At 47.5% G+C, this 26988-nt stretch overlaps 1 protein-coding gene across 3 annotated transcripts in view; it reads left to right on the top strand.

Moving 5' to 3' along the window:
- The window catches only part of ILDR2 (immunoglobulin like domain containing receptor 2), a 61102-nt gene extending 34994 nt beyond the window's left edge, over positions 1-26108 (top strand). The window contains exons 4-10 of one of the 3 annotated variants that reach the window (XM_074349751.1): positions 702-758; positions 3455-3601; positions 4706-4882; positions 12864-12977; positions 16773-16989; positions 18125-18821; positions 20362-26108. In XM_074349751.1, the coding sequence (XP_074205852.1) occupies positions 702-758; positions 3455-3601; positions 4706-4882; positions 12864-12977; positions 16773-16989; positions 18125-18821; positions 20362-20397 (1445 nt within the window). In that variant the 3' untranslated portion in view covers positions 20398-26108. The remainder of the gene's footprint in view (positions 1-701; positions 759-3454; positions 3602-4705; positions 4883-12863; positions 12978-16772; positions 16990-18124; positions 18822-20361) is intronic. The other 2 variants (XM_074349752.1, XM_074349753.1) reach the window with 2 other exon arrangements.
- The last annotated feature ends 880 nt before the right edge of the window (positions 26109-26988 follow it).

Below are 26988 nucleotides of genomic sequence, written 5' to 3'. Positions count from 1 at the left end.
CACCAGCCCTCAAGTTCCTATGCCATATCACGCAGAAGGCACTTGGGTCCATTCCACGCCAGCTGTGGGTACCATATGGAAAAGCCATACCATATACATATGTACAGAGTATTTCAGAAGCCAGAAGGAGTGTCGAAGAGTGTGTAACTGATCTAGCTTTATCTTTTCCTTGCCTTTGAAAACTTTAATCATTGAAATATCTTTAGGCTATAAATAGAATCTTGTAGGGAGATAATTCTGACTTAAAACCAAATATGTACTTTTTGTTTTTATATGGACATAGGACTGTGGCTGGATGTATGAAAATGTAGGTTGAACGTTTGGATACAGACGGGTTTGACTTTCCAATAAAATGTGTGGAGTAGGATATATAAATGAGTGGAGATGGTATCTATCAGTCTGCTCCGGCAGGGTTGTTCATATTTGAAGCAGACAATTCCTCCTCCTGTAATAGCTGGAGAGGAAGTTCTCTTTCTGCTTCTGCCTGGTTTAGGTGCCGAGCTCACTTCGACGGCTGCCACAGATTGACGGAGAAGGTCATTCTCTTGACTGAGACCAGCCTTGGCGATGTGTCTCTCCTACCACAAGGAGCGGGTCAATGGCCCCACCATGTAGGGTGATGCCAATCGGAGCCAGGCTTCAGGCTGTGTTTTCCTCTGGAGTAACCGCTTTCCTTCTTCTTTTCCTTCCACCTCCTCCAGGCAGGACAGGGCTGCTTGCTGATCTCTTGCCCAGTTTTGCTGTGGAGATTATGCCAGGTATTCAGTCATTTAACTCTATATTTGCTCAATTTGCTATCACTCCATCTGTCTCGCTTCTGCATTAGTTACTAATTGCTCCATTAATGTATTGGCACATTTGTCTGTATATGTCTGTGGTGTTCTCTAGGATGAACTAAGCCCATTAGAGGAGGCTTCAAATTGTATTTATTCCGTTACTAGGCCCTAAAAAATAATGGTAATTAAATGGGGACCCAGTCCTTCAATGTGAGGTATGAAGGCCCTTTGGTAGTCTCAGTATCTCAGCAGGTCGCTATAAGTATCCTTAATGGAGTCATTGTATGTCTGCATTCCTTATTCCCTAAGTTTTATGTTTACCCATTTATTAGTGTACAACCATGGGACTCTGCGTTGCCTTTTTATAATTTTATCAAAACAATTTTTTTCAAACCTTATGAAAACTCTGCAGCCCTCCTCTGTTGGAAAGTACGCGTGTACAGATCTACATGGCTTTGTACACAATTTCGGGGGCTTCTTGGCCCCCCCAAGTCCCTGGGGTCCATGGACCACATGTCAGGGACACCTGTGCCAAATGCACACCTCTGTCTTCTCATGTAGCTTCTGCTGAATGTGCTGGCTAGATAAGCCAACATCAATTTGACAAGGCACTATAGCCCATCATGGATGGAGGCTCAGAGAGAAAGAAGAATGAACTATGGGAGAGAACATATCCAAACTCATGGAGTAGGAGAGGGTATGATTCAGTCCTGCCTTGGAGGGCTTCTGCCAAAGGGTTAAGAGCTGCATAATGGTTGAGAACAAAAGAGAGATACAAAATATTCCTGACCATTGGTTTTGACTTGGTTCAAGTTTTAAGAAACATCCAGAGTCTTCCCAGTTGAGCTTCACTAATTTTTCTTCCATGAATTCTCCTGGTCCTTTCCCATTAGCTGGCCAAACATTCTTCTTGATGCCTAGCCCAAGGACACAAATAGATATTTCTTTGTGATCCTCCTTATCCAGAGTATGTCAGTTTTGTACCCATTTGTTCATCACAAAGAAAAACAATGTTATACTCCACCGTTTCAAACTAGATGTTGTATCTCCCAGTCCCAAGAAAGAGTTACTGTATTTTTCATATCTGGTCCTGGTTGCCTGAATTTCCCTCCCCTTTGATTCCAAGAATCCTTTCATGGGTAACATTGTTTGTTTCTCCAAGGTAACCCGCCAGTCTTTAAACCTTGACTGCCTGATCCAAGTTGTAGCCACCACACCACCCAGCTCATCTAATCCCCAAGGCCATGTCTATCTCAGGCCACATTGTGTTACTATGTTATTGCTAAGGCCCAGGCCAGAGCCCTCAACTATCTACTGTCCTCCGCAAGAATGCTCTCCAGAACATTCTAGCCAGGCACAAGGCCTTCTCACTTTCTCCCTAAAGAAAGGGTGACCTGGTTAATCTGAAGGTATTTCTGATGGATGAGTGAGGAGGGATGTTCAGGAAATGTAAGTTGTTCATTTTCTCTCTGAGGAAATTATGTTCTAAATAAAGGTCAAATAATATTATTATTAACACAAAACCCTTTATATAACAAAAATGTCATATTCCCAAGCTCCGACTGCATGTCCATTTAATTGAAGGAACATTTAAGAACTAAAATTCAAACAAAACAATGGGTACGTGAAGTTGATTGCAAAGGGAGTTTGGTAGACAGCTTTCAATCAAAATGAGTTGCTTTAATCTTTTGCTTTGAAAGGGAATCATGGCTCACTCCAGTCTGTCCCAGGCCTCCAGTGGGACACTGGGTCCTACAGCCAAGTCCCAAAAGCATGACATCAAGACAGGTCACTCAAGGGCCACAGTCATTTTTATCTAAGCCACATGGAATTGGTTTCCTTTCTCATGATCTTTTGGGTGGGCAAACGAATTAGGATTCATGTTCTGCCTCTGGCCTAGCTGTGACAATGGCAGAAATTAACACACATGGTCAGATAGACACATGTCAGCCTTGCCAGCCATCACAGCCCCAAGCCACTTTTGTCCGTGGTTGTGCCGGCCATCTAGACGGTCAGCCCAAGTGTGGTCAAACCAAACCATTCTCAGGGCACAGGGACAGCACCTTCTCTTTCTGAGCCTGTGTCTCTAGTTTCCTCTAGCAAATGTTTTGATCTCAGCCCTAATGCTGAGGACAGGAAGGGTGTCACAGGGGTGGTTAGGGACTTGGACTACCTAAATATGTTTTGATTTAGATCACATAGACATAGAGAACTTTTTTTCTCAGGACTTACACTTTTAGTGACATGATTAACTTGACTCCGAAAGATAATGTATTCACAGAACCACCACTGGACAGCTCAGCAAGCAAAGCTCCCCCTCTCCCCAGCCGGAGCCTCTCTGCTCCTGTCCCCTACTTGTTCTGACACTACAATCCATAAGGTAAAGCCCTCTCCCCAGGAAGGGACCCTGAAACTTCCCCCTCACGTTGTACCAGGCACTCTGTGTGCTCAGTACAACCTCGGTAACCTTCCCTCCTCTCCCCGCCTGGCCTGGGGAGGCTCTGCGCTTCTCACTCTCTGAGTTCCTCCTGAGTCTGCAGGGCTCTGTGCCCTGTTATGAGATGCTTTCTTCCCCCAGGTCCCTCCCACCCTCTCCTTGCACAGGGAGACACTGCCAAGAGGGTGCCTGTCCTGGCAGGGGCCGCCTCGAGTGTGGCTTTGTCTGTGCGTCCTTCCAGAGTGGGTGTTTGTCGGCCTGGTGATCCTGGCAGTCTTCCTCTTCTTCGTCCTGGTGGGGATCTGCTGGTGCCAGTGCTGCCCGCACAGCTGCTGCTGCTATATCCGCTGCCCGTGCTGCCCGGATTCCTGCTGCTGCCCACAGGCCTGTGAGTAAAGCCACGGGTGGGGATGCAGGGCGACCGGAAGAGATGTCGCCTTTCCATCGGACAGCTGTGCACCCCGAGTGCCTTCTCCACTGCCATCCCTTCCACCCTACAAGCTGATTGTTCCAGACTCTCCTCTGCTGGGAGCCCCCAGCTTCCCGAGATGACCATTCTTGTTCTCCTTCTCACCTCCATGCACCATCCATGCTTTTTATCTCCACCTCTCACCCCCGCATTTGGAATTCCCATCAACCCTATGGATGAAAGGAAGGGCAGGTTCAGGATGGTGAGGCTGTGGGGTAAGGCTTTTGCCCTCTCTTCGGGCATCCAAGCTGGAGGAAACCTTCTCTGGTCATGCCTCTTGCGTGCAGAGAGCTCCTCTTTTTACCAACAGTGTGTGCAGTCTGCAGCCTTTGGGTCCCATTCAGCCGCAGATGAGTTGTATTTACTCCTGTGACAAAATGGTCCACAAAGGAATGGGTCCTCATTTGGGGACTCACAATTTTACCTCCCTGGCCAAGCCCATGTAGGCATTAAGGTTGGCACCCCAGCCATAAACCAAACACACCTTGAAGGAGAGACAACGTGCATCTTTAGTATCCTTAGGGACAAAGCAGCTTCCAGGAGGAGTCAGGTCCCTTGCTCTGCTTGAGCTCACAGAGCTGGGCCATGTGCGAACCCATCGCTGGCTTTGCCTGTCTAGAAGAGGCTCAGGATCCTCCTGGAAGCAGCCCCAGGCAGCCCTGGTGCTGGGCCTCCTCCAGAGGGGCTGAGGCAGCCTACAGACAGCGTGGTTGACAGTGGGCTGCTGTGACAGCTCGCAGCACCACTGAATTACTCAGTTGCCAGGTACTACTGAACACTGTAATGCCTTATGTCATCGCCTTTTGGCAGAGCTGGAGGAGTCCAAGAGAGTGGGGGAGGATGGTTCTGATGAATCCATTCAGTCCTAGTAGAACACACACATACACACACACACACACACACACACACACACACACCCATGCATCCAGGAGCTCCCTTCAGCTCATCCTCGGGGATTTTTGGCATAAGGGTTGTGGAGGGTGGGACAATGTAATCTCTCTTGCTCTTCATCTCCCTCCACAGTGTATGAAGCAGGGAAAGCAGCAAAGGCCGGGTACCCTCCCTCTGTCTCCGGTGTCCCTGGCCCCTACTCCATCCCCTCTGTCCCCCTGGGAGGAGCCCCCTCACCTGGCATGCTGATGGACAAGCCGCATCCACCTCCCCTGGCACCAAGTGACTCCACTGGAGGAAGCCACAGTGGTAAATGTCGTTCCAGACTGCCTTGCCCCTCGCTCCTGCCCGGCTTCCCCTTGCTGATAAGAACTATCAGCTCAGTGATGCCTCTTTGGACAATGATTCTCCACACTCTGGGGATGGACCAGATATCTCCTGAAAGGCTTTCCAAGAGCCGTAGGACACAGCTGCCCCTTGCTTTCTTCCCAGGCTCCTCGGTAACCAAAATGATAAGAAGAGAGGCAAGGTGCCCCTTGAATGTTGGTCATTCAGTTAATAAATAGTTATGTCTTCCCTACCTGGTGCTCAGGGCTGTAACAGGTACCGTGAGTAACACCTAGAAGTGTAGGACATGGTTTGTCTATCAAGCAGTATGTCCCAACCGGGGAGAGAGAATGGACCTTTATTAGGACAATTAGATGCTAAAGCGTATGGCAGTGCGAGTTCACAGGAGAAAGAGCTCGAATGTTTTCAGAGTCTTCAGGGGAGAGGTGAGATTTGAGCTGGGCCTAGAGGAATGTGAAGGAATGAGCAGCAGAGACACACATAGGCCAGCCCGGAGCCAGGAGAACAGTGTGTGGGTGTGACAGCGTCCAGCTTGTCTGTCTGACGGGAAGACAGTGGAAGAATACGGTGGAGCCAGATTTTGGGGGAGGGGGCCTTGAAAACCCTCCAGAAGAGCTGGGACACCAAATGAGAGCCACCACAGGCAGATTCCTGGGTGGAGAGGGGATACGGTGACAAGGCCGGTGGTAAGTGGGAGAGAGTGGGAACTGAGCCCATGAGCTGAGGTGTGACTGAAGTGGTTTAGGTGGCACGTGTGAGCATCTGGGTTTTGATAGAAACAACGGGAGGTGAAATGAGTGGTAAATCTGAGAGATACTTTGAAAGAGCAAGGACTTAGACTTTCAGAGGCTTCGAGATGAGTCCAAGTTGTCTAGCGGTGCATATCCTAGACAGAAATGAAATGACAGGTAAGGAGAGTTTATTTGGATGGAGATTAGCCCCATTTAGGGCATGATGAGTTCATGGTTATTGGCAGGGGAAGAGGAGTATAGGGATGTTAAAAAGTGGCTTTCCTGGAGACATCTGAACAGGATTCCAGAGTAGTAAAGGTTAGAACTGTGTGTGTAGTATATTTAGGAGGTGATTTTTAAATCTCTAAATGTGGATGAGCCACTGGGGTTGGTAAAACAATTTCTCCCCTGGAGGGAGACCTTCAGTGGGGAGTGGGGAAGAATCGCTAACCCATTTAATGAACTGTCAGTGCCCCACCGTGGAAGGAGTGGATATCCTCAGTGAGTAATTGGTATTTGTGGTTGTTTTTTTTTTTTCCCCTCTCTCTGAAACTATTAGTAGAATTCTGACGTCTGAGATTGGCAATGAGTCACAGACTGAGAAGTAAAAGTTAATGATCAAGGACATGCCAGGAATTAGAGAGACAAAGACAATATAGTCCATTTCCCTGAAGGATGCAGTGGGCAAAGGAGACATGAATAGGACATGTCTCATCCTCTATTTGCAGCTTCCCTTCCTTTTCCAGTCTTCTTTCTCCTCCCTTCCCACCAGAACCCTTTTCCCCCTTACTTTTTGTTTAATGGATTCTTATAATAAAATGACTCATTTGTAGAATGGCAAATACTTCTTCTCTCAAGTTTTTAACCTTTTCCCAGTTCCTGCTTGTTGCAGTTCAGTCATTTTGGCTCTATCCTGCCATACTAACCCACTACCATTAGAAGTAGCTTGAAAAATAGAAGAAAAAAAAAAGTGTTAGTCCACACAGCAGGAAATCCCAAGGTGAGGTAGTTCTGGGGTTGGTTAGTGGAACAGTTCAGGTGACATCGCTGAAGGACATAGTTCTTTCCATCTTTGGTTCTGGCATCCTGAGCACATCCTCTGTCCTCTTGAGTTGGCTCCCCTTCTGATTCCGTGGTGACTGCCATCATTCCAGGTGCCAAGTACATTCAGAGATGGAAAAGATACGCTTTTTCCTTGTGCTCCATTTCTCAAGAGTGAGGAAAACTTTTCCAGAAGCCTCTTCCCCTTCCAGCAGACTTCTCCATGTGGTTTTATCAGCCAGAACTGTGTCCCGTCCCCATTCCGAAACCAGATTGTCTTGGACCAACCAGGACTCATCTCTTAGGCCAAAATACCTGTTCACCGTGGAAATGAACACAGTCAGGATTCTGTTAGCAAGGAGAAAGTTCTTCATGATCCTCATACAGCACGTTTCTGTCCTCACGGTCCCATGGCCAGAATTATTGATGGTGTTTGGCTATTTCTCCTTTAAGAAAGGTGGCTTAAGCTAATGTTCCATGTAGAATGTTTTTTAAAGAATGTTATGTGTTAAGAAATGCTGATTTGTAAAGATGTAAATTTAGCCTATTTTATATTTTGATGCTACTTCAATTTTAGGGTAATCATCTAGCAACAGTAATTTTTCAGATTACATTTGTACACAATGTACACTTTTGAACACTCTGCACAGTCGAAAAGGCATCTTTGATGAGCTATGTATAGTATAGCCAGTTAGTTACCGAATGGGAGAGAGATAAGAGGCACCGTGATTCCTTCTCCCGTTCTTTATAGGAGCTGTTTGTTACCTCTTACAGTAAAAGATCGTCTCCTCCTGCCCTGCTCTGGATCCATCCCCTTCAGCTTTGTCAAGATTCTTTCTTTATTAAATCTCCACACGCCACTCCATTCCCACCTCTCATCTCCAGCCTTTCCCTCTTGAGTGATTCCTTCCTATCAGCATTCAAAACATGCTCAGTTCTCTCCCATTAAAACACGACAACAATTTGCAAAAACCCTACAGTCCTCTGATGCTGCTTCCCTATCCATTTTCTCCTTTTCACAGCCGAACATCTTGAAAGAGTTTTGAATACTGTCTCCATTTCCTCTGCTCTCACCAACTCTTCGGCTACCTTCCATCTTGCTATTGCTTTCACCACTCTGAAGACCAGCTCTTGCCAAGATCACCTTATTGTTAAATCTAATGGATACTTCTCAAAGCTTGCCTCCTTTGACTTCTCAAAAGCATTTGCCACCTCTGATGCACCCAGCTTTCATTGTCTTCCTCAACACTGTACTTTGTAGTTTTCCCTCCCTAGTTCACTATTGGCTGGCTGTTTTTTCTCTGCACATCCCCCAGATGTTGGTGTTTCTGTTTAGTCCAGGGTCCTCTCCCTGGGAAATCTTATCCAGTCCACAGCATCAGTCATCCTCTATATGCTGATGACTGCCAATCTGTATCCCCAACCTCTCTCCTGCTCCTCGGTCCCATATATCTAACTGCTTTTGAAACATCTCCACCTGGATGTCTTACAGCTATTTCAAAGTCAACCTTTATCTAGAAAATGGAATTAATCTACTGTTTTTCACCTTCAAACCCACTCTCACATTTCTTATTTCAGTGGATGGCACCATTGTCCATCTAGTAGCCCAAACCAGAAGCAGGGACTTCCTCCTCAGCTCTTTCTCTCCTTCACTTCTCTCATCCAGTGGGTCAGCAAGTCCTTCAGACTGGACCTCAGAATAACCTTGAATTGGCTTACTGTCCTCCATCATCTCTACTCAACGATCCTAGTCACTGCTGCCGTCACCTCTCACTTGATTAGTGAAATTGTATCTTACCTGGTCTTTCCATATCAATTCTTCCCTGGCTCGAATCTATTTTATTTTCACATCTACCTGGACTTCACTCATCATTCTTGGCAAAGAATTGAGTAGGCAAGTAGGGTTTTGAAATGTCACTTTTCAAACTAATAAGGATATGTGTGTCTATATATATGCCTACTGTATGTATACAGAGAATATGCAAATTTTAAGCATCACTTCTCCCACAACTGAGCTGCTGTCACCCTGGGGGTGGAATCTGGCAGCTGTTCCATTCTCCATAAACAGCCTTCCTTACTTAAGATAGGACAGGAAGAACAAGGCTATATCCATGGGTATCTGCCTCAGAGACTTCTGCAAATTTTACAAGTTGGATTTGGCTGTAAAAGGGACATTAGCTGAAAAATAGTTGAAGCCTTAATTGGGTCAAACATATCAGCTCAAATCTTTTAACTATAAGAATTTGTGAAATTATAGTTTGGCATCAAAATGAATATCCCAGTATTCCCTGTCCAGTAAAAAAATCAAAGCTGGCAAGGCTAATAAATTAGAAGAGCCGAAGTAGGAAGAGCCACACCAACCAAAGGACTTGGACTAGACTTGAAAGGAGAAATAAATCATCCATCGACCCTAAGCTGAAACATCATCAGGGAAAAAGTCATTTTCCAAAAAAAACGCTGGATTTTGGCCAGTAGTAGAGGAGATTTCTTATTAAAATATCACCACACATCAGAGCATTCTCTGATCTTCAGACAAATTACAGATAAAAATCAACCTGACACCATTCTATTTGTTTTCAAATCAAGAAAAATGTAATGAATGCCTACAGATTTTCTCTCAAGGAGTTGACGGTCCAGCAGAGTGGTTTCTGGGAGCTTGTGAATGGAAATAAAATGAGTGAAAACCAGAGAGGAGTGTATGGTAAGCCTGTTCTCTGACGCCAGCTCAGAGAAGGAACAGTCTCATCCGCCTGGAGGGATCAAGGTCAAGAAGGGTTTTCTGGTGCTTTCTCTGCTCCTGAGCACATACGTGACCAAGCCAGGTTCTGCCACAATGAGACAGTTAGTCTCAATCGAACCTACAGCTTTGATTTTAAAAAAACCAACAAAAAAAAACCTTTTAAAGGGAGAAGTGCCTAGATTTTTCTCTATGGAAATCAAATGAATGAAGCCTCTAGAGTCTAAATATCAATACTCCGCTTCTGTGCTTTTTGACAAATTTCAAGGATTCAGATTTCTGAAATCATGAGCTGGTGTGACTGAGAAATCAAAGCTGCAGGTGTCTAGTCCTGTGGAGGCTCTTTATAACGCCAGTACTGAGAAGGGAAGCTGCCATCTTCATTGGAGGCTGCAAATAAATACTGTAACTTCAGGGGCATGAGAACCCATACATACATGATCAAATCTGTCTCATAATGAGGAGTGCCATTTGTTGGAATGCCACGGAAAGCAATCTAAGCTCCAGTCCAAGTGCAGTTAAGGGAGCGGTTCCCAGCTGTTGCTTAGAGTGGCAGCCACCTCTCCCCGCCAGGGGACAGCTGGTGCATTGTTCATACAGCAATACCCATGCCTCCTTATCTCAGTATTACTGCCTGTTTGCCACAACAGTGCTTCACACAGTAAGAACACCTAGAGGAACCCATAGCCACAGGAAGAGCAGATGTCTTCCCTAGTGCCTATAAAAAGGCTAGTTTGCTCTGCTAAAAAATCATCACCAATCAAAGCAACCAAACTTACTGTTCTTTCAAGCTACCATTCTAGCCTTCCCCTTCCTGGTCAAAATTCTGCAACAAACCCACCACATAGCCTCCTCTGCCTTACTTTGTAATTCTTTGTAATATAGTTTCTACTCTTGATTTATCTTCATTCATTCATTCATTCATTCATTCATTCATTCATTCATACAAACACATGTGTTTTGAGTGTTTACAGTGTGCCAGGCTCTATGCTGGGTGCTGAGGGTGCAGAGTGAACAGAAGAGCTGGTCCGTGACCTTAGAAAGTTTACAGTTTAGAGAGAGAAACTCTACTGAAAATATTCTTTCTAAAGAAAGCATTAACCCAACCCCCATCCCCAGGCTCGAACCCATTCAGCTCAAACATTTCAGTGCCTGTTATGTGTGCAGCACCGTCCTGGGCCTGACCCCGATCTAGAATGATAAGAATTCTTTTCCCTCAAGAATCTTTGGGAAGTCTAGACATTTATACAAATAATTTGAAACAAACTGCAAAATATTAAGGGCCATGATGAAAGTTTAAAGTAAATGATTTGTAAGTTAGGAGTGAGATAGAGAAGAGAGAGAACTTTTCTAGCTTGAGAAAAAGAAAGCCTTTGGATGAAATATTTGAACTGCCCCTAATAATCACAAAGATGGACAATAACCATCTGATTTAGTCCTCGTTTTCTTCTCTTTTCTTTTTTTCATTTCTATAATTGTCTTCTCGGCTTTATGAGTTTATTTAAAAGGTGAGAAGTACTAGTTGCATTTTAGAGACATGAAACCTGAGTCTTGTATAGGTCACCGCTTATGAGTCCCCACGATAAGCAGCATGCCTGCAAGATGCCCTGTTCCCCACTGCCCAGCCCTGGTGTCATCCATCAGACATAACTGCCTCAGAACAGACATAGCAGTTCCGTGGGATAATTGCATTTTAACTGAACTGTCTGTACTATGTAAACGCCTCTGCAGAGATGGGAGTGTGTGTAGCTTGATAAATAAAATCATTTCTGCTAATAATTGCTTCTGCGTAAGGATTATGGATCTAACCTCCAGGAGAAGGTATCACTAAAAAGTGTGTGCTGAAGATTCATTAATTTTTTAAACTAATTCCACAACTGGAGATGAATGTGGACTGCCCAGCCTGCTCTCATGTGGAGAATCAGTGCACCTGCAAACGGGTGTGTGGGCGTCTTTGCAGTCTTCATTGCCAGGGCTGTGATTAGAGTCTGGAAGATGATATTTTAATCTTCCGTGTACATGCTTGTGTGGGCGGCTCTGTCCACAGCCAGGTTAACATGACCAGAGAGCAGAAAGCAGGATTTTCTCCAGAGGCACATGCAGTGTGGCTTCTTTATGGTTTTTGCCCTACTCTGGGAACAGAGAAGGTTGGAGGTCGGTCACTTGCTTCCATCTCACTGTACAGTCTTGATGGGCTGGAAGGAAGGACGGTGCCCCAGTTGATACCACCTGTAGCACTCTTAAGAGCATCTTCTACTCTGGGCTCTTCCTTGTCTTCCTCGGCTCTCTCTCTGTGCTGCCTCTGCTCCTAGACTCCAGAAAGGCAAGATGCCCGTACAGCTCGGCTTCAGTCAGACTACATAGTCCCAGCGCTGCCACTTATTCCTGAGCAATTTATAAAACTCTCCAGACCCAGCTTTCCTCAACCATGAAATGTGGCTTGTAACAGTAACTTCCTTACATGGTTGTAAGGAACCGGTGTCCACCTAAAGCGTTCAGCACGGTGCCTAGCACATTTCACTGCCCAGGGAGTATTGTCTGTTACCCTCATTGTTCTGTCCCCATCCCATTCCTTCCTTTCTTGTTTTCTCTTTCTCTGTGAAGATTAGACCTGCCCACGTCTGATCACCCTTGGGGCTGGTATTGAACTAGACTAAGCTTAAGTGAGATGGGGCTTCAACTGCCTTTGTCGCTGACAGTATGAGTGATGATATTCTCTCTCATGCTTTCATTTTGTTTTTTATTAAGCCCTGAAAATAACACCTGCCTGTAACCGTGTAGCAGCAGGTTGCATTAATCATGTCTAAAATACGATCTTCCCTTTCCTGAAAGGAAGATGCTAAAGAAATAAAAATGGAACCATACTTAGTAATCCATGTATTTTGCATTGTATTTTGTACTAATGTGTATAAAGCCTATAATCTAATACTAGCGCTCATGGATCACCTAGTTATGGAGTTTTTTGCACCATCTCCCTGGTGACTAGAGGCTTTCAGGCCACCTATGTCAAGTCCCTGTTTTAAAGTTACATGTGCTCCAGGTGCAGGTGTGACCCTCAAGCAGTAGAGTGATGTGTGTCCTCAGTCTAGAAAGTCATCCTTTTTTTTAGTGTGAGTATACACCCCCAAACTTTGAGAAGATGAGCTTTAAGTGGAGCTATAAGAGGTCAGGAGATCGGAAGCAGGGGGGAACAAATGACTAACAATACTCTGTAATAGAATTTTATTGTTGACCTGTCATCCTCCATTCTAACAGAGCCACCTGATAAAGGGGCTCTCGGGTATGGCTCTACATAATATACATAGAGATGGCTATTTCTGGGTGATTTCAAAAAGAGTTGTTATAAGTGGCAATCATGTTTTCTACTTGGTGAAATAAATGGAAGCCTCCTCCGGATTTTTTTCAGCTCACCTTCCTGTCCTTTTCTCAACAGTCCGCAAAGGTTACCGGATCCAAGCTGACAAAGAGAGAGACTCCATGAAGGTCCTGTACTATGTCGAGAAGGAGCTGGCTCAGTTTGATCCAGCCAGGAGGATGAGAGGCAGATGTGAGCATCTGTTAGTTTTATGTGATCTGTGCATCATGATAGAGGGTGGCTGGGGTCAACCAAACGTGGGCAGCCCTGAGCGTTCGGGGTCAGAACTAGCAGGGGGGCTGGAGACAGCACCCTAAATAAAGTAGCTTCGCGTACACAGAGGGGAGGAAAAAGGGCTTCAGGTGTGAAGAACAGAGCAGTCATGTACCATCTTGGTCGCTGTTGTGTCTCTCCACGGGGCAGTCAGTATTGCTGGGGTTGTACAATCCTGGGGTCAGAAATATTTTATTAAAACAGCCTTTCCCTACTACTTCCTTTACAATATATTCAAAATAATGACTTAAGATGCGGAAGCCCAACGTCAAAGGCCCTAGCATCAAACCGCAGTCCAGTCGCTGACCCGCGGCATCAATGAAAGGGAAAGAGCAAGCCTGCCGGATGAATCTCGTTAAAAGGCAGCCGGCCGTCCTCTGAGATGCCCAGCAGCAGAGACTGAGGGGCAAGCAGAGAGACGGCCCCTCTTGTCAAAATAACGTTTTAATTACTGAGTCTGTTGGTGGCAGTGCCCCAACCCTTAACTCACCCACAGCCCTGGGAGACTTTGCAGCTGACACAGCTGATTCTTTGGGGTGGCTTCCAAATTACCATCTGTCGTGAGAGGCAGCACAGGGCAGGTCTGACACGGATGGGCTAATTATCTGAGGATGCTGGCAGGCATGATCGTGAGGTCACTATGTTTCTCTCTTTGAACCCTCCTCGCCTTGGAACCAATGGGAGACTGGATGGCATTGTTGGGGAAACAGTCCCAGACTAGAGGAGCTTTGTTCAGATTAAGGACAACATCTTCCTCCCAGTTTGCAGTTCTAAATTCATCCTGTCTGAGTTGTATCCCTTGCTGCCTCCTCCCACCACCCTGCCTATAAAAAGACCATCTCCAGATTGGAATGTCAGGAATGCAGATGTCACTGCACTTGACAAGCTGGTTGTAACAGTGTTGTCATGGATCCGTGGAAGGGACAGAGACAGAGACAGTCAGGGATCAAGGAGAAAGAGCCTGTGGAGGGAACCTGTGAATCTCACAGCTCAGAGAACAGGTTCAAAACTGGGGTTAAAACTAAAGAGTGGATCCCGCTTTACATGATGTCTCCCGTCTGCTGTGGTCTCTAAGGGCTGGCTGGTCAGAAGGTAATGACCAAGGAACCTTAGAGTCCAAGGGGAACTTAGAGATGGTCTGGGTCGATCTTTGCAGTGTACAGAGGAGGAAACAGGAGCCCAGAGGGTTGAAGTGACAAAAATCAGGACTAGAACCCAGCTCCTCTGATGCCTGTCCAATGCTCTTCTGTTAAGCTAGCAACTTTTGAGCCCACTGTGGATGGCACCCCCGCTGCAGTGGTGGTTTTGCTCCGAGACCACAGCCTTCCAGCTCCTAGGACCTTAGGATGTGGGAGCGGGAAGACCCTCAGGTTGCTGAATCCACCTCCCTCATTTTATGGAGGAGGGAAGGGAGGCAGAAGGGGAAAGTAGCCAGTGCCAGTACTCAGTGCCAGCGACAGGACTGGAACCCAGAGCGCCTGGATCCCTCAGGCTGACACTACAGTGACTGCCTAGAGATGAAGTAGGAACCTAGTTCTCTTTACTTTGAGAGGTTCTGTTCCTGAAGAGCAGAGTAAACCCTCGGGTGGACCATGGACATGGGACAGTCTTAAGATCTCATCAGAAAGTGAGTCTCAGAGCTTCAGGTGTGGCAAAGGAGGACTGGATTCTGCAAGAACTGGGAGTTTCAGGGTCAGGCCCATGAATTTCCTGGCCAGTGTGATCCTCGTTTGCCTGTCCCTTCTAAGTAGGGGGTTGCTCTTGGGAAGTTTGGGTCTGGACTCCCAGTGCAGGGACCAGCAAACTACACCTCCTAGGGCACAAATGTTCCACCTCCTGTTTTCGTAAGTAAATTATCTTGGAACACAGCCATGCCAAACCACTTCTGTATTATCTATGACTCCTTTCATGTTGCAGTGGCACAGTTGAATAGCTGTGACAGCCATCCTTGCAAAGCCTACAATATTGACTTTCTGGCCCTTTACAGACAAGGTCTCCCAGTGTCTGTGAAGGGGGGGACATCCATGTTCATGTTCCCACTGTGGCAGAAATTTTAGGGCCACATACAGCTTGGATAGTCCATCATATAAATGGTCAGAGATGGCCCTGCTATCTAAAGAAATGAAAAGTGTCCACTATTCCCTGAAGCTTAAGGAAGGTTCTGAGCCAAATGTAATTTTTCCATAAACACACTTGGTGCATTTTAAAGTTCTCTTCTGTCGGATTCCTAAGAGATTGGGATTCACTGGGATCACAAGAAAAGGAAGGTTCTAGATTCTATTAATCAATAGTATCTGAGTTATTTTCCTTTAAAATAGGCACTAATTAGTCCATTCTCCTGAGGAGGAAGAAAAGGCTTAGAATTAGATTATAATTCAAAACGAACTGATCGTAGGACCAATCTGAATGGTGTTCCTGGTCAGCCCTGTGTCCTGGTGAAACAGGACAAGGAGGCTGTGTTTCTGCTGTGGGAGGAGGCCCTTCCTCCTCTTCCTGGGTGGGAAGAGGCAAAAATCCTCTGCTCCTCCAAGGACTGTTGGGCACAGGGAAGAGAAGAGGGAGAGGGGCCCTGGGACACACATCTGTGCTGCCCACATCTTCTCTTGGTGCACCTCTCACTCAATAGCCAGGCCTGACCCCTTATAAATATTGATTTTAATAATAGTTTGAAGTTGAAAGGATTTTAGAAAACAAATGGATTCAGTTACATTACAAATAGATTTTCTAGATTTATTTTTTAAGTAATGTGAAATTCAATCCATTTCAAAGTTTTATAAATAGAGAGTTTTTTTTTTTTTTCCCCCTTTCCAGATTGTGATTCTGGTCCTTATCCAGAAGTGCTTTTGCAAAAAGCTACTTAGGTCACCCTAGAAAATGAGATGGCTGTGACCATTGCCATCTTTTACATTTTGGGGCAAGAGTACAAGCGGAGGCTCATAGGCCATTAAGTGCAGCCTCCCACCCCCCACCCCCCGTTTCCTTCCCACACCTCCAAACAGCTGTCCTGGCCACCCATGGCCACATACACCTGGAATACTCTTTGGGGAGTAGAAGAGGTCTACTCAGGCCCTGGAAATGGACTTGGTACCCTTAGGGGAAGATATTCCAGGTTCCTGGATGGAGATCCAGAAAGGGGATGGATGGACACCAGGTGTGCACATCCCTTTGGCCCTGTGGATTCCTTGCTCTATGGGGAGGGACACAGCTGCAGGAGGGTGGAATTGGGGGCCTCTAAAGCTGGGGGCAGTACTGGCTCTGAAGGCCCCATCCTAGGACCTGGCCAACATAGGGCAGGCACTGCGATCTATGGCTTCTCTCTCTTTTTGCCCCTTTTGGCTCAACGTGCTTGGGATCCTCATGGCTTATCATAGAATTAAAGGAGAAGAAAAACATTTGAGCAAGGATGATGGTTACTAGGAGGAGACCAGCTGTAGAGAGTCCAGGTTCTGGGAAGCCTGCCTTAGGTGGAACAATAACAATTGTTCTCCTGATCTAAGAATAGAGTGTGTAGGAAGCATCCTTCTCTGTAGACAAGTGGGCTTCTAGCTGGAGCCAGTTCCTGCTGAGCCAAGAACACAAGTACCACTAGCTCAGGTCTACAGCCCAGCCTGGCCAGGACTGAGGCCCTTGAGTGGGAGTTTCCCAGAGCCACTAGTCTCAGCCCTTAACAGAGTTCCTGTTCTGCCTAACAGGTATCTGTTTCTGTCCCTGCAGATAACAACACCATCTCAGAACTCAGCTCCCTGCATGAAGAGGACAGTGGTTTCCGCCAGTCTTACCATCAGATGCGAAGCAAGCCGTTCCCTGTGTCTGGGGACTTGGAAAGCAACGCCGACTACTGGTCAGGTGTCATAGGAGGCGGCAGTGGGACGAGCCGGGGGCCCTCAGCCATGGAGTATAACAAAGAGGATCGGGAGAGCTTCCGGCACAGGTGAAGGTGGCCGTGGTGGGCAGCTGTGGTGCTGGGCGTGAGGGGGCAGGACCTGAAGGCAGGGTGAAACTAAGGCTGTTATTATGGGATAGCATCTCTGCCTTTCCAGGTTATCCTGCCACATCTTTCTATGGGCTAGTGAACATCCCTTTCCCACTAAGCAAGGGAACACCTGGGACAGCACATGCAGAAGGCCTTCATGGCTCTCTGAAGAGGGTCCTCTAGAGCCCTTAATGGACCTTGTTAACACTTCTCTGCCCTACTCATATGTTTTATCCTATCACCTCTAAAAAACCCCATCCATCATCGCCATCACTTTTGATCGTTTGTTTTGTGAAAGCTAAAATGCCAAACACATTATAGTGTTACATTTGATTCTCATAATTCTAAAAGGCAAGTACTATTAATGTCCCCATTTTAAGTTGGGGAAACGGAAACTTACAGATTAAGGAACTTACCCAGAGTCACAGGGCCAATGAATGTGGGGGGCCAAGATGTGTGTCCAATTTTGTGTGACCAGTGCCCACTGAATAACACCTTCACCACTCACCTGTCCTTTATCCTGAAGGACAGTAGGCATATCCTGTCTCTCAAAGCACCCATGGCAGAGTCCCTCTGGCCTGCCACCCCGAGAGGTAACTTAGCCCTGGGCTCTGAAGTTGGAAGAGCCTCTCTGTATCACAGGGGCTCCGTGGGCCACGGCCATGTGTATTGCAGGCCACACCACCCACACTGGCTGTGAAGGTGTGAGGAGGGAGATATGAGGCTGTCAAGCAGAGGTCACATTCTAATGACCAGAAGAAGGGCCGCGTGTGTTTCAGCACCATGTACATCACGAAGTATTTTTATCCACACAACCCCATTTTGATCCTTAGCACAGACTCACGAGATAGGCACTTTGACTTTTGTGGTTTGTGTGACTCCCACACTTGACTTTGCTGTTTGAGATTGTGAGGCGTGAGAGGTGCCCGAGATGTTTCATCCAGCCAAGAGCGGAGCCGAGGCTGGGGCTGCGGTCTCCTGACCGAGGCCCGAGACACGGTGGGGGCCCTGCGATCCCCGCTCAAGCGCCCCGCCCAGCAGGTGTTCGGCACCTGGCCCTACCCAGACTGACCAGCGCCTCCTCTGCCCGCAGCCAGCAGCGCTCCAAATCGGAGATGCTGTCCCGGAAGAACTTCGCCACCGGCGTGCCGGCCGTCTCCATGGACGAGCTGGCGGCCTTCGCCGACTCCTACGGCCCGCGGTCCCGCCGGACGGACGGCAACAGCCACGAGGCCCGGGGCGGGAGCCGCTTCGAGCGCTCGGAGGCGCGGGCTCACGGGGGCTTCTACCAGGACGGCTCGCTGGAGGAGTACTACGGGCAGCGCAGCCGCAGCAGGGAGCCCCTGACCGACGCCGACCGCGGCTGGTCCTACAGCCCCGCGCGCCGGCGGCCGCCCGACGACGCGCACCTGCCGCGCCTGGTGAGCCGCACGCCGGGCACCGCGCCCAAGTACGACCACTCGTTCCGCGGCGGCGGGCTGGAGCGGCAGGCGCGGCCCGAGGGCGCCAGCCGGGGCGGCAGCCTGGAGACGCCGTCCAAGCGGAGCGCGCAGCTCGGCCCGCGCAGCGCCTCCTACTACGCCTGGTCGCCGTCGGCCACCTACGAGGCGGCCGCGCCACCGGGCGACGAGGAGGACGCGCCCGACGACGCGCTGCCGCCCTACAGCGAGCTCGAGCTCAGCCGCGGCCCGTCCTTCCGCGACCGGGACCGCGACCGCGGCCGCGACCGCGACCTGCCCTACCACAGCAACTCGGAGAAGAGGAGGAAGAAGGAGCCCGCCAAGAAGACGGTGAGGCCTGGGCGTCCTCCGAGGGGCTGGGCAAGGGGGAGGGCAGAGCGGGAGGGCACCGCCCCAGGCCGGGCGGGGCCCTGGTGGAGGGACAGGGTCGTCCGGCTTGGGGAACGCGGGCTTGTCCCCCCACCCGCCTCTACCCAGGACCAGGTGAAATAAGGAAGCGTGGGTTCCTCGCGAGTTAAGAAACGGCAGAAGTAGCAGGTGTTGTAGGAGTATTAGAGATCATTAATGACCAGCTTTAAGGGGTGAATTGGGAATTTGGGGTTTGCAGATACTACCTACTGTATATAAAACAGGTAAACAACAAGGTCCCACTGTACAGCACAGGGAACTATATTCAGTACCTTGTAATAACCCATAATGAAAAAGAATATGAAAAGGAATATATATATATCTATATCTGAATCACTGTGCTGTACACCAGAAACTAACACAACATTGTAAACTGACAATACTTATATTAAAATTTTTTTTTTTTAAAAAAAGAAGCATTTAGCATCAAGGATTGTAGGGGTCATTACCACCTCAGGCCTTTTGGTGGGCTTCTGAGGTCTGAGTGTAGACAAGCTATGTTCTCCGCGTGCTCCTGTGTGTGTTCCTCTCCATCCCCCACCCCCTTTAGCGTGAGGGTTTGTAACTTGCATCAGATGCCCCAAAGAATCCACATCCCGGAGGAGGTTAGTAGCCATTGGCATTTATGAAGGACAGCTCGCCTCTTCACAGCTCACCTCTTTTTCCCTTTGACGTTTTATTGAGTGTAAACTGTGTGCCACGCCCTGTATATGTGAAGGAAATCTTTTGGTCCTTGCTAATTGTCTCTTGTTTAAGCGGCCTTATTTAGGCTTTGCTGTTTCCTCCCTAATGCACAAGAGCAGCCCATTCCACGCCTCAGCCCCCAGATGTGAGCTCTGGACCTCAGACGTTGGGGAGCAGTCACAGATGTCCACTGTGGGCTGCCAGAGTGTGTCTGTGCTCTGGAGGCCTCTCCCAAGCCGGGGTGCTTCTGCCCCCTCCTCAATTACCCTGCCTCTCCTGCCATTTTGTTTTTCATGACTCCAAGCAGGACATTTTTCTTTAATGTGTAGTATGGGGCCAGAACATGAACAGAAAAAGGTTCTGGCAGGATTATTAACCCCTCCAAAACAATGAAATGTCTTTTGTTGTTCTTTAAATAGAAACCTGCCATGACCAAAAGCACTGTGAGTAGGAATGGCACTTTTAGGTGATGTCAGGTTTCCGGTGCACCATCCAGGCGAACTATTAAGGCAATGTAAAGACAACATTGTAGTTGTCTCTAAAGGGATGAGAAGTGATTCTGTGGCCGTGGAACTAAGCTCCATCAGATGTATGTTAGCTACAGCACCAATTGAGGCTTAGGGACAGTAGTCACAAACCTAATGAACTGTCCTAAGAGGCCGGGTGTGCCAGGCTCTGAACAGGTGTGGATTCTGCCCAGGCAACTATCCATCCTGTTGGGGTGGGTGTCTTTAACCACCATATAGTTTAATGTTGGGTTCTTTCTGCTCTTCCCCAGAGTGACTTTCCAACCAGGATGTCCCTTGTGGTCTGATATCTCTCTGGATGACTGAAAACGGAACAGGGGAACAAGACACAAATCCAAGAGCCAACAGGCCCGGAACCTTCTCTGGTGACCACCTTGGAAGATTTGCTGATCTTTGCTTTGGCAAGGGGCAGGGCAGGAGCAGCCTTTAAGGGCTGATTCCACACCTCAGTGCCCATCTAACTAGTTTGAGAAACTTACCAAGAGAACAACTCCGCGTGAGCTCGTGCGCACACATCGGGTTTCTCACCCACAGAGTTCATCCTGCCCCGTCTCCTTCCTTAGCCAAACCCGGATTCCTTTCCCAGTTCTGAAAGGGAGTTAGCTCTGGACTGTGAAGCTCCAGAAAATGCCTGTGCCTACAGCCTGCTCTTCTATACCTCCTGTGCTGTGCTTAGAGACGGAAGAATTTATGACTACTATTAGAAGGCCTTCTGCTGACAGTGGTAGATGACTTCAGGCAAAATATACCTTTCAGCCCTGGCACTTCCCAGGCACTAGTCAATGACTGTTGTTACGTTGAAGTCACTCCTTTGGTGAGCTCAGTGACAGTGACCTGCTGGACAATCATGGAAATGACTTCAATTTGCTGTTCTGAATGACAGTTCTTGAGTGGCTGGAACAAAACAAGAGAGCTGTCGAAGTGGCATTTCTTTTTCCACCCTGAGAGCACAAACGACTTTTTCTCTTTCGGCACAGCGATGCCTGAGTCTCGGACGTTAAGGGCTCCCCTCGTCCTCCCCTCTTCTGGACCCTCCGCGGGTTGGTGCCACACACAAAGCCCTGCCTCCCTCTGCACTGGGATTATGTTGTCATCAGGTGCCTTTTGATAAATGCTTAAAATACGCACATGAAAGAAAAGAGGGAGAAAAAGAAGAGAAAACAGCAATGCAAAATAGAGAAGCCTGAGAGAGAATCTAAGAGGAAAAGAATATATAATCTCATTATATTTTGATTCTCGGCCACCCCCCCCCCCCCAGATTCCACTGGACCATCTGTGCGTTTTATACTTCATTTACCCTGAGTGGTTCCAGCCATCCCAGCTCTGCCCGCCATCCCAGGACACCTGAGTGGGGAGCAGGCATCCCTGGGCGCCCCCCAGGCTGCCACTCTAGACACTCTGGGGGGATGAGGGTATTGCTTTCTCAGAAAGGAGCACTTTCTACTCCTACCCTTGTCCAAATGATAGATTTTGCCTAAATCCCAAAGCTACATCTCTCTGGACTTTGTAATTTGTACAGATTGTGAAAAAGGACCACAAACTTCCCTTCATGTCAAAAAGGACAGTTTGTTTCTCGAGCCCTTGAATCTGGGATTGGCCATGGGACTTGGTTTGGCCAGTGGCCCAATAACAAATGTGAAACAAGCAGAGACTTGACAAATTCTCGTGCACGGGGCTTGTCCTCTCTTGCTGCTCTTATGGTCACCCCCAGGTGAAGGAACCTGGGCTGTCCTGCTGCGTGAACCCAGAGAAAAGGCCCCTGTTCCCCCTGGAATCCTGCTTGACAGCCTGTCAGTCTCAGCTGATTGCAAACCCGTGAGTGAGCCCAGACAAGCCCAACAGAAGAACTGCCTAGCTGAGCCCAGCCCAAATTGCTGATTCCTACTCAAGGCATGAGAAGTTGGTGCCCTATTTAACTGCTCATTTCCTTTCAAGGAAAAAGTGACTTTTTCTTCTTGTCTGAATGTTGAGGCCGGCATCCCTGACTCCCTCTAACCTTCGGTGTCAAACAGTCTCCACTTTCTTTAACAGACTCTGCTGAAACTTTTCACTCCACACTATTATGGTGGGATACACGGTTGGGTCCAGTCACTGGAGGACAATGAGGCTTGGCCTCCCTTTTCCTCCACTCCCAGCAACGGTTCATCCTCTATCTGTGGATCCATGGATGATCTCTGAAGAAGCTTTCTTCAGCATCTCCTTGGTCCTCTCCAGAACCACCTGACTGGAGCAAGGCCCTATTCTCAGAGGATCATTCCACTGGTGTCCATTTAATCCATGGCATTTCCAAACCAGTCCCATGTGTGCAATGAAATAAAGAATTGGCTGGGTGAGGGTCAGAAGGACGAGTTGTTATCATTGCCAAAGGACATCACAGTGGCTTTGGCTTGTGTGAGAGGAACCAGGAGGACAGGTCAGCCCAGTGCCAGCACTTCCAAGGGCTGGAAGACACAAGCCATAACCCTGGTGCTGAGTTGAGAATTGCTGGTGCCCCTGGCCTTTGAAGGCCTGGGTCTAGTGTGTCGGTTTGGGCCGCAGTTCAGACGGTTAAGAGGATTGAAGCATCATCTCTCAGTCACCAGCTTTGGATTTCAACTTGCTTAGGCAATTCTTAGCACCGTGTCAGGCTTCTTACCACCAAAGAGCCCCACAGCACCAGCTGCAGAGACCAGAGACACTGCTTCATTAGCCGGGGGCATGTGTGATTTGGGTGAAGGTTGAAGGGAGCCACAGGAGAGAATTACTAAAACTGGAAACCTGCAGTTCCAAAGACAACTACAGACGGACAATAAAAAATACAAAGATGATAACAGGCTCCTGAAATAACCTAGGGAGATGGGACCAGGTTGTCCTCTGAAGGGCTGCATAAATCACTCAAGACTTCCAGGCCTCCATTCGAGAGAGAAGACAGTCATTTCTAGGTACGTGGACAGGAGATAAGGCTGAACGGACAAGTAAAGGCAAAGCCGGCCATCGTTGGCACCCCGGCTTTTCCCAACACAACCTTTTGTTTCTTTTCCCCCTGAATAGTGTGTCCTGCACAGGAAGTGTTTATACTTGTTAACTTCCTTCCTACGTTGTATTTGAGATGGAAAATAAGTCTTGTGCAAGACATGGTCTCTGCCTATCGGGACCCTGCAATTGAATAGGGGAAAAAAGACCTGCCCGAGAAAGAACTGGGAGATGTTATGCATATAAGATGAAATACCGCTACGGATAAATTACAACAAACCCAGAGAATTAAAGGGTTGTTTTTTTTTTTTTCATTTAAATGGGTATATTTCAGTATTTAAGTGTTGTGTGTGTTTGTCCATCCATCCTATTTAAAGATATGCTCAGTGATCTGAAAAGCCAGTATTTAAAAGTCTGAGTCGGAAGAGGTGAGTTAGAATGGGGAGGGGTGAGAGGCAGAGGGCCTGGTGGGATGAGGCATGAGTGTGTTTGCCTATGAGTCACAGCTGAGTCAGGGATGGGTTGGATGAGGGGGCACGGATGCCGGTGGCAGGAGGTGTCGCCTGGTAGATGAACTGCTTCTCTGGGCCATGCAGAAACTCTTGAGGAAGCTGGGGATATTTGCCATGAACCTGGTGGTACTGTCAGCTGTGCCACCCAAGCGTGTGCCCGGGGAAGCTCTCCATCTGCCTCTCCAGGGCTCAGTTCTGCAGCCCCAAGGGTGGATGTCCACCCTCACTAACGCACAGGTCTTGCAGAGATGATGGGCCACGAGCTCCTGTCCTGTGGTCCTTAGCATGCACCTGGCTAGGGACTGTGCAAACTAGGCATGGAAAGGGGCTGCCCCTCTGGCCCGAGGCTCTCTGGGCTGAAAAGCCACATCTGGAAATATTTCTAAATAGTCTGAAAGACTTCATACAGGTAATCTAATTGGAGCTTAGGCAGCCTTTGAGAGAGGCTGAAGTCACAGTGTTATAACCCGCCCCTTCTTTTCTTTATAGATGGAGAAATAAACCATCACTGCCTTCAGTGATGTCACAGACCTAATTAGGTCTTTAGACGCTAAAGTTTTTTCTGTTGGATCAGTGCTTCCCAGGATTGCCTAGTCATATGAATTACTTGATTGCTGTTAAAAATGTACTGTTGGACCCTGCCTTAGAGATTGATGGGGTGGGTCTGGAGCTAGGATTTGTACCTTTGACATGTACTTCAGGAGAGCCCTGCTCTAGATCACACCCCATCGTGTGCCCCAAACACTTGGTCCCGAGGCTCCCTTGGGCTTTGAAATTTTTTTTTCAAATGTTCTGGGGAGGTCGCTCTTACTCCCCTGGGGCTGGCTGTGATGAAGCAGCCCACAGTCTGGCTGTGACGGTGGTGACTGGCTCACCGAGGTCCAGGGGTGGGAGAACTGTGTGACCAGAGAGACAGGAACGCTAGGAACACTCCCCAGGAGGCAGTTCTAGATGCTTCCGGCCCTAGAATAGTAATCTGTTGTGACAACCTCAGATCCGACAACAAGAAATTACAGGTAATTTTCTCATTCCCTTGATGTCATTCTGAGCAAAACTTAGCTCCTGAATAGAAAGAGAAGAGACCATTGGGGAATTGGCAAAAATAAATCATTTTTTTGAAGCATTCAAATGATCAGCCTGGCTGGTCAACACCTACTTTGGCCTTAAGACCCAAAGTGGGATCAGCAAGAATAACAGAACTCTATTTTATTTACCCTTCCAACGTCAGATTCAAATGCTGCCAGAATCTTACAGGAGGTTGAAATTGATTTATAGGAGGTAGAGATTCAAATCCACCAAAATAGGGGCCCAGGTACTTAAAGAAAAAAGTGCCTAGTCTTTTCCTGCCAGGATCCTACCTCCTCTTCACCTGGGCAGCAGATCAGTGAAGCTCGAAGTACGGGGCTTGTAACATCAGAGTGGAGTAAGGATGGTGTTGAACTGCTTTAAGCAGCAGTCTGCGCTCTAGCACTGCCTGAGGGTGATAAGAATATTATTTGTGTTGTTTTTATGGTGTATTACTGTTTACAGGCCCCTGTCATATGCATTGTCTTGTTTGATGTTCACAACAACCCCAGTGACAGAGGCAGGGTGAATGCGTTGGTCCCATCAAACAGAATGTAAAACTGAGGCTGAAAAAGGCTAAGTGATTTGCCTATATAGTCAAATGATTTTTAAAACGATAGAGCCAGCCCTTCTGACTGTCTGTCTAGAGTCTGTGGTCCTTAGCATGCATCTGTCTGCCAATTCCTACAACACCTGTGGGACAGGCATGAGCCAAACATCTGGGGAGAAGTGTCCTGGACACGATGCTGACTCACTGCATCGCCGGAGTGAAGCTGCAGGGACAGACACTGGCTGTTGGTCCTCCCAAGTGATGCTCCCTCAGATGCTGCTCTAAGTGGGAGTCAGCTCTGCTTACGGAGAGTTTCATTTTCACTAGCCGCGCTGTGAGGGGGAAACACTTTGATAAAAATGTGCTTCAGATTTTAGAATCCTTCCTGAAGGGGAATTTCTGAGCCAAACTGCAAATTCATCCAGGCTCAGAATTCCGGGGCTTGGGAGCGACTTGTCTGAAGTGACCTATCTGGCATCTTCACTGTGTTTGGGGATTTTAGTTGAACTAAGAGGAGCCAATGCCACATTTAGTTAACACTTTTGTTAGGGTTTCTCGATGGGGCTGAGCACAGGTCAATGCAGTCTGACCCATTTCTTCCAGGGAGGCTAACAGACATAACTCCCCTCTTACCCTGGCTTTCAGAAAAGCCACTTTATTGACAAAGGTATTAGACCTTATCCAGTGAGAATTTCCCTTGTGGGACTAAAAGAAAGGGGAACAGAAGGAACAGCAGGACAAAGAAAGGTCAGAAAGCTGATTCAAGAGAGTCACCTGCCCAGCTGTTTTTGTGCCTTGTCTGTGGCATCGAAACCGAAATGTTTATATCACTGTTGCCCGTGATTTTTTTTTCAGGGTCAAACATACAAAGTGAATTCGGTTGTTAACGTTTAAACGAAATAAAGCATTTTCACCTACATTTGTGATCAAGAACTCATGATTTAACACAACTGTTTAATCATGATCTGACATTAAATAACCTCAGCAGGAAAGGAAAATCACACAATACATGACCTCCTCAGAATGTTTTAAGGGCTGTAATAGGAAATAAGTACCGTGGGACTAGAGGCAAGTCCTGGCAGAGCGTAATGCATGTTGTTACAGATTTTAATAAGCTACAGCCTGGACAGATTCTGGGGCCACACTCACCACTCTCCACAGACCACCTGACATTCAGGAGAAGAGGAGGAGGAAAGATGGTTGGACAGAGGATGGTACTTAACTCATTTTCAAGAAGGGCACATGCATTTGCCTGCTAGGAATGGCACTTGGGGAACGGAGGAAAGGAACTATTTGTGGGAATTTTAAGTTCTGAAGAGATTTGAAACATTCCACGGTGTCGTAATTAAGAGAAGGCAACTTAAAACCTTTGTTAGCAAAAGAAGTGATAAGTACCCCCAGAGAACTATTAATCTTCCCATCTCCACCAGGCCCTTTCAAGGGAGTTCCAGATTTTAAGGTCCTAATTGAATGGAAAATTTGTCCTTGCTTGAAACATCTGGGCTCAATTCTCTTCTTTTAGTGGTTACCTTAAAAATGTTCACACGTCGATTTAACTTCAAGACAGACTCAAACAGCTTAATTCTGATTACCTTCTCCAGACTTACTACAGCTTTGTCCTTGGTTTTCATTCTATCTCTCTTCTCAGCTTTATAAAATATGGTGTTTGACTTATAAAGTTTGTTTAGAATCACCGAAGTGTTTTTTTCTATGCATCTTTTCTTCCTGAATTTCAGATCTGCTTTAGAAATCTTCTCCTTTCTTTTTGAAGGAAGTTTTCTATAGTGATGGTCTATGGG

This window comes from Camelus bactrianus, chromosome 21 (assembly GCF_048773025.1).
Source record: "Camelus bactrianus isolate YW-2024 breed Bactrian camel chromosome 21, ASM4877302v1, whole genome shotgun sequence".
In the NCBI taxonomy this organism is placed as follows: Eukaryota; Metazoa; Chordata; class Mammalia; order Artiodactyla; family Camelidae; genus Camelus; species Camelus bactrianus.
This window is presented reverse-complemented; position numbering and strand designations above follow the sequence as displayed.